General features: G+C 47.9%; 1 protein-coding gene across 12 annotated transcripts; it reads left to right on the forward strand.

Moving 5' to 3' along the window:
* Nucleotides 1–2,196: 2,196 nt before the first annotated feature.
* GAL3ST3 (galactose-3-O-sulfotransferase 3) lies at nt 2,197–14,191 on the forward strand. 12 transcript variants are annotated; one of them, XM_039366277.1, is made up of 6 exons: nt 2,197–2,355; nt 2,719–2,821; nt 3,312–3,690; nt 7,318–7,396; nt 9,417–9,623; nt 11,876–14,191. In XM_039366277.1, exons 5-6 carry the CDS (start codon nt 9,472–9,474, stop codon nt 13,005–13,007), a joined length of 1,284 nt encoding a protein of 427 aa, XP_039222211.1. In that variant the 5' UTR covers nt 2,197–2,355; nt 2,719–2,821; nt 3,312–3,690; nt 7,318–7,396; nt 9,417–9,471; the 3' UTR covers nt 13,008–14,191. The 12 variants fall into 12 exon arrangements, with proteins under 12 accessions (XP_039222211.1, XP_039222199.1, XP_039222200.1 ...); XM_039366265.1 differs by having other exon boundaries at nt 2,198–2,355; nt 11,852–14,191; XM_039366266.1 differs by having other exon boundaries at nt 2,198–2,355; nt 3,312–3,613; nt 11,852–14,191.
* Nucleotides 14,192–17,777: the final 3,586 nt, after the last annotated feature.

Here is a 17,777-nt window from a genome sequence, read left to right on the forward strand (position 1 = left end):
TAAAATGATTGTCAAAATCAACAATTAACTTTATCATGGTGGTTCTCAACCTGCGGGTCGGGACCCCATTTGGGGTCGAACGACCATTTCACGGGGGTCGCCAAACAACGCAATCCGCCATTTTTTCCCCCCCTTTTCCTTAGCTGTGCTACTCCCTTTTATTCTATTGGCTTTCGAAAGCCAATAGAATAGACTCTCTTGAATGGAGTCTAATTCTATTGGCTTTCCAAAGCCAATAGGAATTGTCCAGGCTGTCTCTGCCCTGCTGAGCCCGCCAAAAGTCCCATTCTGCAAACGGTGCTGCACCAGTTGAGTAGTCCTCGACTTACAACCGGCTGAGTAGACCTCGACTTACGACCGGTTGGGGGTCACGGCATTAAAAAGGTTGAGAACCACTGCTTTATCATATCACAAATAACCGTGCCATCCAAACCTTAATTCTTGACCTTCCCAATCAAGTAGCCCTCTTGTTCTGGATGGGTCACCCACGCTTTTAACAACGCGCATCAAAAAATACAATTTCAAATCTGGTGAACTCAAACTCTCTTCCTTCCTTCGCCTCTTGCAGTAACTTATAACTAATTCTTGGTTTCTTCCCTTGCCAAGGTGACCAAATCTGAGTCTTCCCGGCTATTTTTTTTTTTTTCAGAATTAGAATTTTTTTTAAAAAAACAACAACACACACACAAGGTGTCAAAACATCCTCTTAAGGAATTCCTGCGGTGAAAAAAAAATGGCAACTTTCAAAAGAACAAATCCTGCTGGTGGACGAAGCAAAATGTAAGAGTTTGGCCACCGAAACTGCTTGAGATGGGAATTGGGTTCAAATCCGTGTCTAGGGAGATTCTCCATCATCCAGGTTATACCGGTAGTTGTCCCAAAGATGCTTTTTCAGGGGGCAACTGGACCTTCTGGTTTTTCTTTGAAGACGTTTCGCTTCTCCTCCAAGAAGCTTCTTCAGCTCTGACTGAATGGTGGGGAATGGAAGGATTTATATTCCTTGCAGACTGCTGGTCATTTGCATCCTTTTTAGAGAGTCATTGAGGCCACTTGGAGGTTTATCTGTACCCTCAGGGTCACCTGAGTGGTGCAACTGTGTGTGGGACCTTTTTGCAAGTGCTGAAAGGACCGCGTTGTAAACACAATGAACACACTGAAACTCCTTTCAGCAATTCCAAGAAGGCTCCATATCCATTTGCACCACTCAGATAACCCTCCAAGTGGCCTCAACGGCTCTCTAAAAGAAGGCAAATGACCAGTTGTTTGTTTTTCTTTGAAGACGTTTCACTTCCCATCCAAGAAGCTTCTTCAGCTCTGCCTGGATGGTGGGGAATGGAAGGATTTATACTCTTTGCAGACTGCTGGTCATTTGCATTTTTTAAAGAGAGTCCTTGAGGCCACTTGCAGGTGTACCTGTGTCCTTAGGGTTTACCTGAGTGGTGCAAATGGGTGTGGAGCCCCCTTAGAACTGCTGAAAGGACTCTGCTGTAGACTGGAGATAGATCATGTCGTATCTCTCCCCCTCTGTTGAGGGGGGGGTGTTCAGTTTTGACCTAGATGGCCTCTTGGACCCCTTTTTCAAACCAGTGGTCCTCTCTGACCAAAATGTGGACTTTGCTGTCTTTCAAAAGAGCAGCCTTTGCCTTTTAAATGCAGATGGACTCTTGTCCTGGTGGCCTATGTTGTGCCATGTCCCATTTGCACCACTCCGGTGACCCTGAGGCTGAATTAAAACTCAGCTCATGTGGCCGCATCCACACAACCTCCTAGCGGGATCAGCGCAAGACCTGAACCTACGAAGACCCCCACACACACACACGCCCCCACCCACCCACACGGGCTAGTCTTTCCCAGCTTAGCGTCTCCCGCGTGGCTGGGACATTCGCGGCGCAGGTACAGCCCCGGCAAGACTCGACTGGCGGACCTCACGGGAGCCTGGCCAGAGCATCCGCGGGCGCCTTCCCCAAGCCTGGGGGAGCGTGCCAGCTGTGCGCCGGGGCGACACGTGTCTCGGGGACGCGCGTCTGATGGGGGCCGGCCTTCCTCCTCCCCTCCTCCTCCTCCTCTCTCCCCGCCCCCTCCCCAGCCAGCCCCCCTTCCCAGCCCCCCCCCGCCCCCGCCGTCGGTCGCCTCGTGGCTGCGCTGCGCTTGGACCGACTGCTGCCTGGACCAGCCGATCCGATCCGATCCGTTTCTTCTTCTTCCTTCAGCATCCTCGCCTGCTTTACCCAGGCGACCCGGGCTTGTGGGGGGGGGGGCGCCGGCTGGCCCACCTCTAGGGCTCCAGATCGCCCCCTCCCCATCGGATCCCCTCCATCCGGCGCCGCAGAGGTGCTGGGGGGGGGGACACGCGAGGTGCGTGGAGGGGGCGAGGGTCTGAGCATCCCTACCCAATGTGGGGTTGGTTGCTGGGGGGGGGGTAATCGCTTCCTCCCCCTCCCGGGGGGGGGTTTCGGGGGGGGGCTGCCGCTTTTAAGGGAATGCATTTCTTGGAAGGAGGGGCTGCGGGAGCGAAAAGAAGGGGGGCGTCCGGCCGACGTTTGGGAACGTGGGAACGGAGACGGGGGTCCGGATCTGGCTCCAAACGGGGGGAGGTCTTCAAAAAGCGGCGGGGGAGGGGAGGAGGGGAGGCGAAAGGAGACCCCCCCCCGCTCCCCAGCCTCTGCGGATCCCAGCTCCAAGGGGTGGGATTCCTGAGGCTCGCCTTGATCCCTGCAGCGCGAGCCGGGCCTGCGGAGGAGAAGCGTCTTCGACTCCGATCGTGAGAAGGCGGCCGGGTCGAGGCTGGCGGGGAACAGCCCGGGATGGAGCGACCGAGCCGGTAACTTGAGCTGAACCCCTTCCGCCCCCATTCTCCCTTCCCCCCCAAAAAAAGGTAGGGCAGGGGTCAGCTGGAGGAAAGGTGGGGAGCGCCTTGCCTTCTGCCCCTTGGGGTCCCTTCCAGGGCTGCTGGACCCCAAGCCCCATCATCCTCAGCCGGACAGGTGGGAAAGAATTGATTCACCTGTAATTGGTGGGCAGGGAGAGTTGATGGGGTCTCGGGGTGGGTGGGGGTTTAAGGAGGAGAGAGTCCTTCGGAGAAGGGGCGAGTCGGCTTCTGAGCCCCTGAACCCCCAGATTTCCCGGAGGGAAAGTCACATTGTGCATCTGTGAGAACAGGGCCAGTTCCCATGCACCAGGAGTCCTCGACTTGTGACCACGACTCGGCCCCACATGTCTGTTGCCGAGGCAGACACAAAACTCTGCTTAAGTGGATTTGGCCCCCTTTGACGCCGTTTTTTTTTTTTTTTTTTTTTGCCTTGGCTGTTAAGCGAATCGCTGCCATTGTCGAGTTAAGTCACACGGTCGTTAAGCAGATCTGCCTTGAGTCTGCTTGTCGGGAGGTCGCAAAAGGGGATGGCGTGACCCGGGGATGCCGCAACCGTCGTAAACAGGAGTCAGTCGCCGAGCGTCCCGGATTTTGATCACGTGACCTTGGGGAATAGCGCACCGCACGTAAGGTCGTAAGTCACTTTTTTTCAGCGGTGGTGCCACTCTGAGCGGTCGGTAAATGAAGCGTTGTAATTCGAGGACTGGCTGTATTTGCATTGGAAGGAGGGAAGAAACCCCAAAGGTGAAGAATTGGCTGATTGTTATCCACCTTGTGAAGTCTGTTTTGTGGGTTCCTCCTTCCCTGCCCAGCTGAATTGGGTATGGTTCATTGTTTTCCTCTAAGGGCCTGGTGCTGCTGGCTAGGAGGGAAAGCACTCTGCACATGCTCAAGAGACCGGGGCAAGCTTCAAACGGGGGGGGGGGCAAAGCACGGCGCTAGAGCGTGGCTTTAGATTGTGGGGTTGCTTACCTCTGATGACGTGAACCAAGGTGGCCTCTTGGTGTGTGTTGTTGAAGAGACACAACAGTTATGTGTGATTTGAGCCCGGCCAGATGGGAGGGTGTAAAATTCCTGGCAACAACTTTTGAGGACAGACATCAGGTGTGGAGCGTGTGTTCCGGACCAGTGAGGTGTATTTAAAGTTGTGTAAGGAATTACGCTAAGGTAACATTTAGATCGGGGTGTGTATATGTGGACAATTGTGTTCTCTAAAAGTGCTAAACTGCTCTTTTCTCAAATCTCGGAGTTGTGTTTCCTTCCCCTCGCCCCCCTCTCCGGCTTTTGAGGTTTCTTCTTGCCCTTGAGGACTAGAATGTTATCCATCCCTATCTCTAAAAGCCAATGGACTAGTTCGAGGTGCGGGGAAACAAACTCGTGAGTGGCTTGTAAAAAAAGAAATAGCAAACAGAAGGGGATTGGGCCCATAAAGGGCGAGGGGGGAGGGGGGAAAGTTCACCCCTTTTGTCTTCGGCTGATTCAAACCCTCCTGCCTGGGGGCTGAGCTCAAATATCCTGCTGAATCCTTCCTTCCTTCCTTCCTTCCTTCCTTCCTTCCTTCCTTCCTTCCTTCCTTCCTTCCTTCCTTCTCCCTCCCACCCTCCCTCCCATTCCCTCTCTTTTTCTTCCTTTCTTTTCTTCCTTCCTTCCTTTTCCTCCCTCCCTCCCCCTTCTCCCTTTCCCTCCCTCCTTCCTTCCTTCCTTCCTTCCTTTATTCCTTCCTTTCCTTCCTTCCTCCCTCCCTCTCCCCTTTCCCCTCCCTTCTTCCTTCCTTTCTTTCTCTTCCCTTCCTCCCTCCCTTCCTTCCCCCTCTCACCCTCCCTCCCATTCCCTCTCTTTTCTTCCTTCCTTCCTACCTTTCTCTTTCTTTCTTTCTTTCTTTCTTTCTTTCTTTCTTTCCTTCCTTTCTTCCTTTTCCTCCCTCCCTCCCTCCCCCTCCTTCCTTCCTTCCTTCCTTCCTTTCATTCCTTCCTCCCTCCCTCTCCCCTTCTCCCTCCTTCCCTCCTTCCTTCCTTCCTTCCTTCCTTTCTCTTTCTTTCATTCTTTCTTTCCCTTCCTTCCTTCCTTCCTTCCTTCCTTCCTTCCTTCCTTCCTTCCTTCCTTCTTTCCTTCCTTCCTTCCTTTTTAGGAGCTCCACTACTGTTTTCCCATGCTCCCCATCAGAAAACTCATTCCAGAGAGGTACCAAACAGGGAACCAGCAGGGGAGGGGGGCTGCTTCCCTTCCCCCTCCCCTCCCCGGTTGCCGTGAATGGGATGCGGGGGGGGGGGAAGAGAAATTCTGGTTTAGCACATGCAAATGCTGGTTTGCGATATGGGGGCAATGGGAACTGTAGTCCTACACACCCGGTGGGCTGGTTGCCTTGCTCAGTGGGTTCACCTGTGTGAAAAAAGGACACACTTCGCTGCTCTTGAGCTGACTTGCTATTGTGAAATCAGGTCACTCCGTTTAATCGTTGACGGTAACTGGAGCCGCAGTAACCTGGCCCAGCAGCTGGCAGGCAATTGATACCCCTTGGGATTAGGCAAGGAGCCAGTCCTCATTGATTTCACCTGAATGGCCAAGGGGCAGACGCCAGCTGACCTGTCGGGGCGGCTGAAAGTTGGCTGGTTACCCCTATGATGCTGAACCCTGCCATGTCTTTTAACTCTTGGAAAATGGGTTTTTAATCCCTGATGGGACCCTGCGAGGTAGGCCTGGTCATAAACTGCTATCCTTGGTTTAACCTCCTCGGAGGATTAGAAGAGACATCTCCCCTCGTGATTCAGTAAAACGGAGAAATAGTTTTGTTAAGAAATGTGGTTGTGATCCTTGGAATGGGAGAAGAGACAGAGGCAGGTGGTTTATGCGCCTTTTTTTGCTAAGGAGTGGGAAGAACTAATTTTGTTCAACGGCCATCCCTTTCATCCTGCGGCCATCCCTTTCATCCTGCGGCTCTTATTTCTCACCGCATATCTTTACACAAAGCCTGCTTGTATCGGCAGAGTAGAGACCTTTCAAAGCAGGTGAGTTGACAGGCCAATCCCCCATTGACTTCATAACAGTCCCCCAGTGAGTCTCTCTGGATCCCACCTAACCTCCTCACATTTATCTGTCTGTCTGTCTGTCTGTCTATCTATCTATCTATCTATCTATCTATCTATCTATCTATCTATCTATCCCCTTTCTGTCATGTCATATCATTATCTGTCTATCTATCTATCATCTCTACAATCTTTGTGTATCTATCTATAGCTATCCATCTATCTATCCATCTATCTATCTATCTATCTATCTATCTCCTTTCTCTCTGTCATGTCATATCATAACTATCTATTATCTCTCTATATCTCTCTATCTATCTATCTATCTATCTAGTCTACAATCTCTGTGTATCTATCTATCTATCTATCTATCTATCTATCTATCTATCTATCTATCTATCCCCTTTCTGTCATGTCATATCATTATCTGTCTATCTATCTATCATCTCTACAATCTCTGTGTATCTATCTATAGCTATCTATCTATCTATCTATCTATCTATCTATCTATCTATCTATCTATCTATCTCCTTTCTCTCTGTCATGTCATATCATAACTCTATCTATCATCTCTCTACAATCTCTATTTATCTATCTCTATCCATCTATCTATCCATCTATCTCTACCTATCTCTATCTATCTATCTATCTATCTATTTATCTATATCCATCTGTCTATTCTTCCTCCTCCTCTTCTTCTTCTTCCTCCTCCTCTTCTTCCTTCCTCCTCCTCCTCTTCCTCCTCCTGCTGAATCCTTCCTTCCTCCCTCCTCCTCTTCCTCCTCCTCCTCCTCCTCCTCCTCCTCCTCCTCCTCCTCCTCCTCTTCTTCTTCTTCTTCTTCTTCTTCTTCTTCTTCTTCTTCTTCTTCTTCTTCTTCTTCTTCTTCTTCTCTCTCCTCCTCCTCCCCCTTCTTCTTCACTTCCTACTTTTATTACTTTATAAGTAACTCAAGTTGATAAACGCACACGACGTTCCTTCCTCCTCCTACTTTCCCCACAAAAATAATCCTGTGAGGCCGGTTGGTCTGAGGGGGAGAGTGCGACGCAGTCACCCAGCCATGTTTTTTTTTACATCTAAGGCAGGACCAGAACTTACCGTCTCCTGGAGACTGGCCCAAAGTCACCGGCCATGTTTTCTCGGAATTGGGAAAAAAAATGTCTTCTCCAGAAAATTCCCCCCTTTACAAGATGGATCTAAGTGTTGGGAGCAAGGGGCGATCCTGTTGGCCTTTCATATTTGGGGGGAGAGGGAGCTGCGAACTCCCCAAAGGGCTTAAGCCTTGCTCTTCTTGGGAACAGCAAGTTTCAGCTAGTGTTTATTGACCCAACGGATTTTCCAAAACGCAACTCGGTGTTAAGCCAGGGTATCACATAACTTCCTTGAATTTCTCCGTTGATCCTGTTAGCGGTATTAATTTCTAATAGGTGAAGATATCGGGCATTTGAGCCTACCAGGGACACCACATGCCCTCTGCTGAGAAAGCTTGTCCCTTAAAGACGTATGGTAAGTTTAAAGTTCATTTCTCTTTTCTTTGATAAATTTATACAGCCACCTGTCCAGATGCAGGATCTTGAGCCTCTACCAGTTCAAAAGAGAATAATAATAATAATAAAAAAAACAGAATTAAAAAGAACAGTTTAAAACAACAGAGATAAAATGAAGTAACGCAGAAGCCAAGGATTATTCATATCGTTATATATGATGTGAGTTAGAAGCAAAACAGATTGCACTGCTCAGGAGCATCTTGAAACAGCTGCCTTTATATTTCAAATTCCAGATGTCTTGTAACCTTTATAGTGGCTTGGCCAAGATTTCCTTCCCCAATCAAAGTGCTTCTGTCTGTTGAATGCAGTAACGCTAAACCCGTTTCCCATGGGGAAAAAAAAAACACCCAAGTTTCTTTTTCTGTTCTGCTCTAAGATTGTTAAGAAGAAGACAGATCTCAGACACCTGATCTCCTTTTGTGGTTGAAAGAAAGTGGGTTTTCCCCCCAGGATGTTTCTTTTCTTTCTTTTTTTTTAAATATATTTTATTGGTTTTATAGTTTTAACAAAAAAGTACTTAAGACACACTGTGGTGTTTGGGTACACAAAGATTCCAACATAAAATCACACAATAACAGCTCAACTTAATACATTCACTATCATCTCCCTAGTTCCCTCAAGTAACATAGTAAATTTAATACACTTCATTTCTATCCTAAATTTCTATTACTACTAAACCTGTTTATTAAAACTTAAAATCGATTTCAATTACCATAGTCAGATAGTGTTTTAGAATAGCATATTATCACTTCAAATACTTCTTGCAAATATATTCAAATTCTTAATCCCTCTCATCCCTTTTCTATCACCAATCTTATTTATTTCTTCTTCCAATAACAACTAATTTAATAAATTAAAAATGCAATATTATCATATCTTATCAAATCATATTATTATGCACAAACATCTCTTAAGTAATTAAAGATTACACATGTATATAGTTATAGTTTTCTTACTTCTAAATTTGGTTGGACTAGATGACCTCCAAGATTCCTTCGAACCACTTCTCCTTCTCCTCCTCCTCCTCCTCCTCATTATTATTATTATTATATTAATTAGGCATAAAGGTCAGTCAACTGAACATTCAAATTGGCTGGTGCTGATGGTTGACACGGGTTACTACCAGCATCCTAGGTGTCAACAGGCACCTCCTTAAAATATAAGATGTTCTGAGTAGCGCAGTTTTTTGCAGCATGGCTGGAGTTATTGCAGTTTCCAAGGCCAGGTCACGATATTTCATAATTTTTTCATCAGTTCTTCGACTCTGGCATATCCTGGTACAGCGATATCAATTCAGCTGTACGCTTCGGTTCTCTACAACTGCGATATCCGGCGTGTTGTGTTTCCAAATGGCGATCTGTCTGTATTCGAAAGTCCTATAAGATCTTCACCCTCTCATTCTCAACAACTTTTTCCACCCTATGTTCCCACGACTTTTTGGACACAGGCAAGTCGTTTTTTTTTTTTTTTACACAATGCCCAGTGGATTAATTTAGCAACTCGGTCATGTCTAGCTTTGTAATCAGTTTGCGCGATTTTGCTGCACTCACATATTAGGGGCAAACTGATTACAAAGCTAGACATGACCGAGTTGGCAAATTAATCCACTGGGCATTGTGTAAAAAATACGATTTACCTGTGTCCGAAAAGTTGTGGGAACTATTATCATCATCATCATCATCATCATCTCTACGACGGTTGCAGCGTCCCTGGGGGGGGTCACGCAATTCCCCCTTTTGCGACCTTCCGACATGCAAAGTCCATGAGCCACCCAAATTCATTTAACAACTGTTTCACTAACTTAAAAAAGGCAGCGGTTCACTTCACAACTGCGGCAAGAGAGGTGTTAAAGTGGGGGCAAAACGGACTTCACAAAGGTCTCACTTAGCAGCCGAAATGTCGGGCTCAACTGCAGCTGTGGTTGAGGACTTACCTCTATACACAGGTTGACCATCCAATGTGTTTTTGCTTCCTGTCAGGTCCTCCACTGAGGTGTTGAGGCTTGTGCTGCATGTGGACCCGGAGACTGTCTGAATGTCACCTGTCGTAGACGACCAGGAGGGCAGGACGTGGCTGGTCTTTCCCAACAGCCTCACAATGATGTCTCGGAAGAAGACCCTCCTTCTCTTCCTTCTGGCCTTCAGCACTGGCACTCTGCTCCTGCGCCAGAGTGCCCACTTCAGCTGGTAAGCATCCGAGGGGGGGTCTCCCGCGAGGCTGGGAACCAGAGAAAGGAGCTGGATTAGTCCTGGGAATGCATGGTGGGGGGCTTGTCAGGAGGGAGAGAAATTGCAGGAAGAAGAACCTAGCCTCCCAATAAAGTACAATTTCAAAATTATCCTAGATCAGTGGTGGCGAACTTATGGCATGCAGAGCCTCTCTGTGGGCACACGTGCTGTCACCCCAGCCCCGCCTCCTCCCATGGCCCCCTCCTCACCAGCAGCCCCCCAGAGGAGAGTCACCCCCCGGGCGCGACCCACACGAAGCAGCACAGCGAAGGACATGGTAGCCGAGCAGCGGGGACAAGACTCTGCCCTTGTGCCCCGTCACGCGCAGATGATGCTGCGGGACACAGGTGGAGGGCGTGGCTGCCATGGCGCTGCTGGGCCACTTGGATGATCTGTGGCGGGCTGTGTAGGTGGTTGGTGGCCCAGTGGGCAAGGTGGAGCGGGAACGGGGTGGGGGGCAGGTTTTGGGCACTCGGTCTCTAAAAGGTTCGCCATCGCTGTCCTAGACAGATTTAACCATGGTTTCAGTTGGGGAAATGTGAGCATCCTGGACCGGGCCAAGTCCAAAAATGCCAGGGCATTTCCAGAAGCCTGGCCCACTGACCAATCGGCCCTCCACAGACACGCAGACATTAATAATACCTGTAGAGTATGCAAAAGGGACAATCAACCAGCCCCAAAGAGAAGAAGACTCCAGCACACATACACACACACACCAGTAGCCAGCACCCAGATCAGCATAGATTATCTCCAAGGTCAACTTCAGACCAACAATCAAGTAATTCAGTGGCCCAATCAAGAAACTGCCACACAGCCATTAGTAAACAGCCCAAGCAAAGAATCCCTAAGAACCCCCACCCACCCACCCAGACAGGCAAGACATCAGAATATAAACTGACGGGAAACTGCACTCCTTACTAGCACTGATGATGTCCCCTAGTTGGGTCATGAAACGTCTGCAAGAAAACAGCCAAGCTCAGAGAGCACCAAGGACGCCTCACCGCTGAAGGGGGATAGATCCAACAGTTAGCATGGCTGGGTGAAAGTGGTCCTTACTTAGGAAGAAGAAACGGGAAAGTGATAGAAACATGAGGGAAAGTGGATGGTGATCAGGAGTCTGGGGGTTAAACCATACGATGAACGATTGAGGGAACTGGGTCTGTCTAGCCCAGTGGTTCTCCACCTGTGGGTCGGGACCCCATTTGGGGTCGAACGACCATTTCACGGGGGTCGCCAAACAACGCAGTCCGCCATTTTTTTTCACCTTTTCCCTAGCTGTGCTACTCCCTTTTATTCTATTGGCTTTTGAAAGCCAATAGAATAGACTCTCTTGAATAGAGTCTAATTCTATTGGCTTTCCAAAGCCAATAGGAATTGTCCAGGCTGTCTCTGCCCTGCTGAGCCCGCCAAAAGTCCCATTCTGCAAACGGTGCTGCACCAGTTGAGTAGTCCTCGACTTACGACCGGTTGAGTAGTCCTCGACTTACGACCGGTTGGGGGTTGCGGCATTAAAAAGGTTGAGAACCACTGGTCTAGTCTAATAAAGAGAAGGACCAGGGGTGACATGATAGTAGCTGCCCCAGAGGGGCTGCCCCAGAGAAGAGGGGGTCAACCTGTTCCTCATAGCATGTCAAGGCAGGGCAAGAAGTAATGGATGAAAGTTTATCAAAGAGAGATTCAGCTTTGAACTAAGGAGAAATTTCCTGAGAGTGAGAACAATTAACCAGTGGAACAGCTTGCCACCAGAAATTGTGGCTGCTCCATCAGTGGAGGTTTTGAAGAAGAGATTGGACAGTCATTTGTCTGGAATGGCATAGGGTCTCCTGCTTGAGCCAAGGGTTGGACTAGAACAGGGGTCCCGACTGGGCTGTGGATGTGCTGGTGAGTGTGCGTGAAGCTGCATTTGTGAAAGCGGTGCATGCGCTCACAAAACCCTCTCCCCACCACCACGCCTCCGCTGGTCCGCTGAGCCAGAAAGGTCGGAGACCTGTGGATTACAAGACATCCAAGGTCCCTCCCTATTGTCCTCTGTTCCAATTAAAGGGAGCAGGAAATTACACGTGGCGCACGAAACCGAGATGCCATGGGGCTGGATGGTTTGTGGTTTGCAAACTAGCTAGGCAGAATGGGGTGAGGCAGGGGGTAGTAGTAAGTGTCCCTGGATGCCTTGTTTCTACCTCTGGTAGGTTCCCAAAGTCTTCTCCCTTCAGCTGCGCGCCGTGGGTCTCCCCGCACCCGAAGCAGACTGCCGTGGCCTTCCTGAAGACCCACAAGACAGCCAGCAGCACGGTGCAGAACGTCCTCTTCCGTTTCGCCGAGCGGCACAACGTGACGGTGGCTCTGCCCCTCCACGCCTGCGACCACCAGTTCTGCTACCCCCACAACTTCTCTGCCCGCTTTGTGCACCCGTACACCCTCCCGCCCCGCCTCATCGCCAGCCACCTGCGCTTCAACCACGACGAGCTGCGCCAGCTCATGCCCAACGACACCGTTTATATCACCATCCTGCGCGAGCCGGTGGCCATGTTCGAATCCCTGTTCAGTTACTACAATCAGTACTGCCCGGCTTTCCAACGGGTGCCCAACGGATCGATGGAGACCTTCCTGAACAATCCGTACCGGTACTATCAGGCCCATGAGAAGTACGCCATGTACGCACACAACACCTTGGTGTACGACCTAGGGGGTGACCCCGAGCGTAGCCCCGAGGACCCCACATACCTCCCCAAATTTATCCGTCAAATGGAAGGCATTTTCTCCCTGGTGATGTTGGCCGAGTATTTTGATGAATCGTTGGTCCTTCTCCGCCATCTGCTGTCGTGGGACCTGGAGGACATCCTCTACGTCAAGCTGAACATGCGCAGCCTGGAGTCCAAGCTCAACATCAGCTCGGCCCACGTGGCGGCCCAGATCCGCGCCTGGAACGCGCTCGACGCGGCTGTCTATGACCACTTCAATGCCACTTTCTGGAGGAAGCTGAGCAAGATGGACCAAGGGTGCCTCCAGAAAGAGGTCCGCGCCCTTCACCAGGGCTGCGAGCGCCTGGCACGCCACTGCTTTCGTGGCCAGCCCCAGCTGCGCCCAGCCATGCAGATCAAGAACAAAGACCTCCGGCCGTGGCAGCCGAGCGCCAAGGTGGATATTCTGGGTTACGACTTGCTGGGCTCAGGGCCCCCCTTGGATGAGCAATGCCTCAAACTGGTCATGCCCGAGGTACAGTATTCCCACTACTTGCTACGGAAGCAGAGCCTCAAGCATCGGCGTCGGGCCGTCCTCCATCGGCCCCTCTCGCCCCGAGGACTTCTACACCCACCGCGGCACCCGGCCGTCAAAGCTTCCTGAGCAGGATGGTGGGGACTTAAAAGATGTCACTGGGTTAAAAAAGTTGTGCTGGCGGAGTTCTCGTATCAATGAGCTTGATTATTTCTTTTCCTTTTTTCTCCCCTCTGGGTCTCCAGGACATTTTAACCCAATTTTATCCACTTAAGAATTTAGGACCGAAGCATCTAGGTGAGCGGGACTCTCCTTTTAGATGCCCCAAAGGAGTGATCTATTTTCAGCAGCGAGGACTTAAAAACCATGAATAGGTGCTGTGGATTGACTGACTTCTTTCCTTCCTTTCCTTTCCTTTCCTTCCTCCCTCCTTTTCTTCTCTCTTTCCTTCCCTCCCTCCTTTTTCCTTCCTTCCTTCCTTCCTTCCTTCCTTCCTTCCTTCCTTCCTTCCTTCCTTCCTTCCTTCCTTCCTTCCTTCCTTCCTCTTGTTTATTTCCATGAACCAGAACAAATTTGGGGCTGTTTCCTATCTGGGAATGTTTGGGGCTGGTCTTCACAACCTCCTCATCTTCTGTAGCCTTCCCATGTTTTTTCCAGTGCTGTTTTTGTCTTTCCTTCCTCTCCTATGAACATCTAATTTTTTTTTCTTTTCACAATGGCTGAATTCTGGGAGTTGAAGTCCACAAGCTTCTGTTTTGCTGCTCTGGTGTTCTGCATCCATTCTGATTTTAGGTAACGATGATTAAACAGGTCACACTCCTGTTCAGCCGCCCCACATGGCAGGCACTGCTCTATTTATTTTATTTATAGATTTATTGCAGAGTTGTCCCACTTTCCTCCAAAGACCCAAGGTACCTGCATATAAACACACACCTTCTGTTTTATCCTCACAACAGCGCTGTGAGGCAGGCTAGACCAGAACCAAAGTTGCATGTGGGGTTGCGCCCGGATTTGAATGTGCATTTTCTCCGGTCCTAGCTCAACGCTCTCAATCCTTTTAAGTAGCACTAAATGGCTTTCCTAGTGAAAGGTTATTTAAAAAAAAAAAGCACTGTTGTGTTACAGCTGTCTTGGGGAAAAAAAAAATTTTTTTAAAATAGGAAATGAAAGCTGAAAAGGATACCTAGAGGTTGTAAGGCAGTGGTTCTCAACCTGTGGGTCGGGACCCCATTTGGGGTCGAACGACCATTTCACGGGGGTCGCCAAACAACGCAGTCCGCCATTTTTTCCCCCCTTTTCCTTAGCTGTGCTACTCTTTTATTCTATTGGCTTTTGAAAGCCAATAGAATAGACTCTCTTGAATAGAGTCTAATTCTATTGGCTTTCCAAAGCCAATAGGAATTGTCCAGGCTGTCTCTGCCCTGCTGAGTCCGCCAAAAGCCCCAGTCTGCAAACGGTGCTGCACCAGTTGAGTAGTCCCTGACTTACGACCGGTTGGGGGTCGCGGCATTAAAAAGGTTGAGAACCACTGTTGTAAGGTGTGCTGTGCCTGTGAATTCATGTCCGAGGCAAAAAAAAAAAAAAGTGGAATAAGTGGGTTTGAAGTAGGAAAGAGATGTCCAAAAGCACAATATTCCTCTATATACCGATCTAATTCCGCCTTTCATTTATAGAGGAAGAACAATGGATTATTAATGGTTGGAACGGTCTGTTCGGAAAAATCTTTATGTCTTTCCTCTGTAATTCCTCTTTATTTTTCCTGTATTACAGCAGTTTTCAAAGTGTAGTCCGGGGAGTCCTGAGACTCTTTTAGGGATTTTGTGAAATCAAATATTTTAAATTTTCTCAGTTTAAAGTTCTGATCAATGGATATATTCTTAACTATCTATAGATATAACCCACACAGTCATTTTTAAGGGGTCCAGAGAACGACTGCTAAATTACATACAGGTAGTCCATGACTTGCAGCTGTTCGTTTAGCGGCAGTTCAAAGTTACAACGGGACTGAAAAGAAGCAATTTAAAACCGGTCACTACGACATGCCCATGTGATTCAGATTCAGAGTTTTGGCAACCAGCTGGCTTTCGACAAGCATTATGCAATGGGGGAAGCCGGATTCGCTTAATGACTGCATGGCTCACTTAACAACGGTGGTGATTCGTTTAACAACTGTAGCGAAAGGGTCATAAAATTGGATGCGGCTCACTTAACCACCTTGCTTAACAATGAAAATTCTAGTCCCAACTGTGGTCATAAGTCAAAGACTGCCTGTACCTGAACCCCACTCCGATCCATAGCTTCTGCCTGTGCTCCTCTGCTGAATTTCCCAACATCTGTCTTTCCATTTGGGTTGACCTGTCCCTGATACATCTCTTCTGTCCTGCTGGCCACTAACTAATCTTCCAGACCTCAGATGCAGAATCCTTTAATACTCCACTGTTAGTGGGAGGTTAAATATAAGGAATAAAATAGAGCTGGAGGGGACCTTGGAGGTCTTCTAGTCCAGCCCCCTGCTCAAGCAGGAGAACCTATGCCATCGCAAGACAAATGACTGTCTAGCCTCTTCTTAAAAATCTCCAGTGATGGAGCGCCCACGACTTCTGGAGGCAAGCTGTTCCACTGGTTAATTGTCCTCACTGTCAGGAAGTTTCTCCTTAATTCCAGGTTGCTTCTCTCTTTGATCAGTTTCCAACCATTGTTTCTCGTCCTGCCTTCAGGTGCTTTGAAGAATAATTTGACCCCCTCTTCTTTGTGGCAGCCCCTCCAATAAAGGGAACACTGCTATCATGTCTGCCCTGTTTCTTCTTTTCTTTAGACTAGCCAAACGCAAGTCCTGAAGAGTCGTGAATCAATTGGTACAATGAGATTTTTAGGCTTTAATGAGAAATACAAATCATGCTTTAAGGGACAGATAGTTCAAAGGATCTGCTCCATTGATGTTTAATTGCTGTCCTCTTACCGCTGGCATTGTAGGTGACCTGCAATGAGAAATGCATCTCTTTGCTAGAACAGAAAAAGACCCTCCTGCAAATGATCTCGTAGCTTGGCTCCTGAGAAAAATAAATCCAGAACTTGTTCTCCTGGGTTCATTTGTGTCATTCGTCCGGCGCCTTTTCTTTTCCCCAGCGTGTAAAACTGGTTGGTTTGGCCCAGTTTACAGTTGTGTAAGAGACAAGTCTGGGGAAGGAACAAGAAGTTTCTGTGAAATTTTGTAGATATCAAGACCTGCTTCTGTCAGCCTAGGACGGTGTTGGCTTGAAGAGAAAGGATATGAGCCAAAGGCTTGGGAAGAGAATTATCCAAAGGCTTTCCAACACATCTGAGGAGACAGATGATGATTTACTGTGCTTCACTGAGCTGCTTAGTCTTTGTCCAGGCACATCAATTCTCTTTGGGGAGCACAGACCCAGCATATTTTGCAAAGGTTGAAAGCTGGTCTCCAGCCAGAACTGGATGGCTGCAATAAATCATATTGGCTGATTTCATTTACAATAAACGAGGTTGCATTTAGTTGCTTCGTTTCTGGTGATTTTTCAGAGTGTATCTTGCTACCCATCATCCAGGGGTGCCAGATAAGCCTCTTTCAGCCCTTCAGAAGCACCAGGCTGACCACTTTTAAAAGCAGGAGATGAAGACAGCCATAACTATCGTACTGGACTTTTCAGCGCAATTGCCCACTTAAGCCAACAGAGGGCAGTGCTTTACCTCCTCTCTTTCCTTTTTCTTAAGTTCAAGCTGCTTAACAGAATTACTGCCCTCTACTGGATCAGGTAGGCAATTGCAGCTGAAAAGCCAACAAAGGAATACAGGACAATTTTGTTGTTGTTAGTTGCGAAGTCGTGTCCGACCCATCGCGACCCCATGGACAACGTTCCTCCAGGCCTTCCTGTCCTCTACCATATTCTGGAGTCCAATTGATGCCTTCTGATGGATGATCTAGTTACTGAGTAGCTTTTTATCGACTGACTTTTGAGTTATTTCTAGTGGAATGAATGATGAGATGTGTCATGAATGCGTTTGTGCTTCCTGGCTCCTTTAACAAGAGATGCAGAGGATCAAAATAAAACCTGTTAAAGCATACCTTTTGGGTTTTCCCCCCCAAAAGACTGATAGGTTTCAGATTTGTTCCCTTCCTTTTTAAAAAGAACTTTAAAACTGTCTTTATCTGTTTCTCCAATGATATGCTGCAGAGGTGTTTCCAGTATTTTATGCCCAAGCATCCCATGTCATTCAGGATCTGGCAATCATCTATTTATAAAACATTTGAAACTAAAAGTGATATTCTTCAGGTTTCCTTGGCTAAATACCAATATATGTCAGGAGAAATGAGGCTTTTGTCCCCAAAGGCTGTTGAACAAATAATATCATACACTAGTGAGTTTGGTAGACCAGACTGTTTATTTAATACATTTCCTTTTAGAACAGAATAGAATATTCATTATTGGCCAAGTGTGGCTGGACACACAAGGAATTTGTCTCCGCTGCATAAGCTCTGTGAACTTATTAACAACAGAGTGTTAAATCATAAATCATGATACAATCTTAAATCATAAGATACAAACATCAGAGCGATAAATCACAAGATACCAATAGCAGAAATTAAAAGGAAAGATAAGGACAATAGTAATACAGCCCTACTATATACTAAAGATGCTACATGTCTTTAGACATAAGACAGTGCTGTGGGAATTAAGTGTTCAGCAGAGTGATGGCACAGGAGAAAAAACTGCCTAGTTATTTATATCCACCATTAATCTGTCAATTCCAGCAATTTTTATCTTGTGAAAGAGCTCCAATTATCCACCCTAGACCTTAAGAATCTCTTATTTTGTTCCCTGGGGCAGTGTTTAATGCATTTATTTGTCATATTTAAGTACAGGTAGTCCTCAAGTTCATTAA

The sequence above is a fragment of the Crotalus tigris genome, unplaced genomic scaffold, assembly GCF_016545835.1.
Source record: "Crotalus tigris isolate CLP2741 ecotype Arizona unplaced genomic scaffold, ASM1654583v1 scf7180000020245.1906669, whole genome shotgun sequence".
NCBI classification, from domain to species: domain Eukaryota; kingdom Metazoa; phylum Chordata; class Lepidosauria; order Squamata; family Viperidae; genus Crotalus; species Crotalus tigris.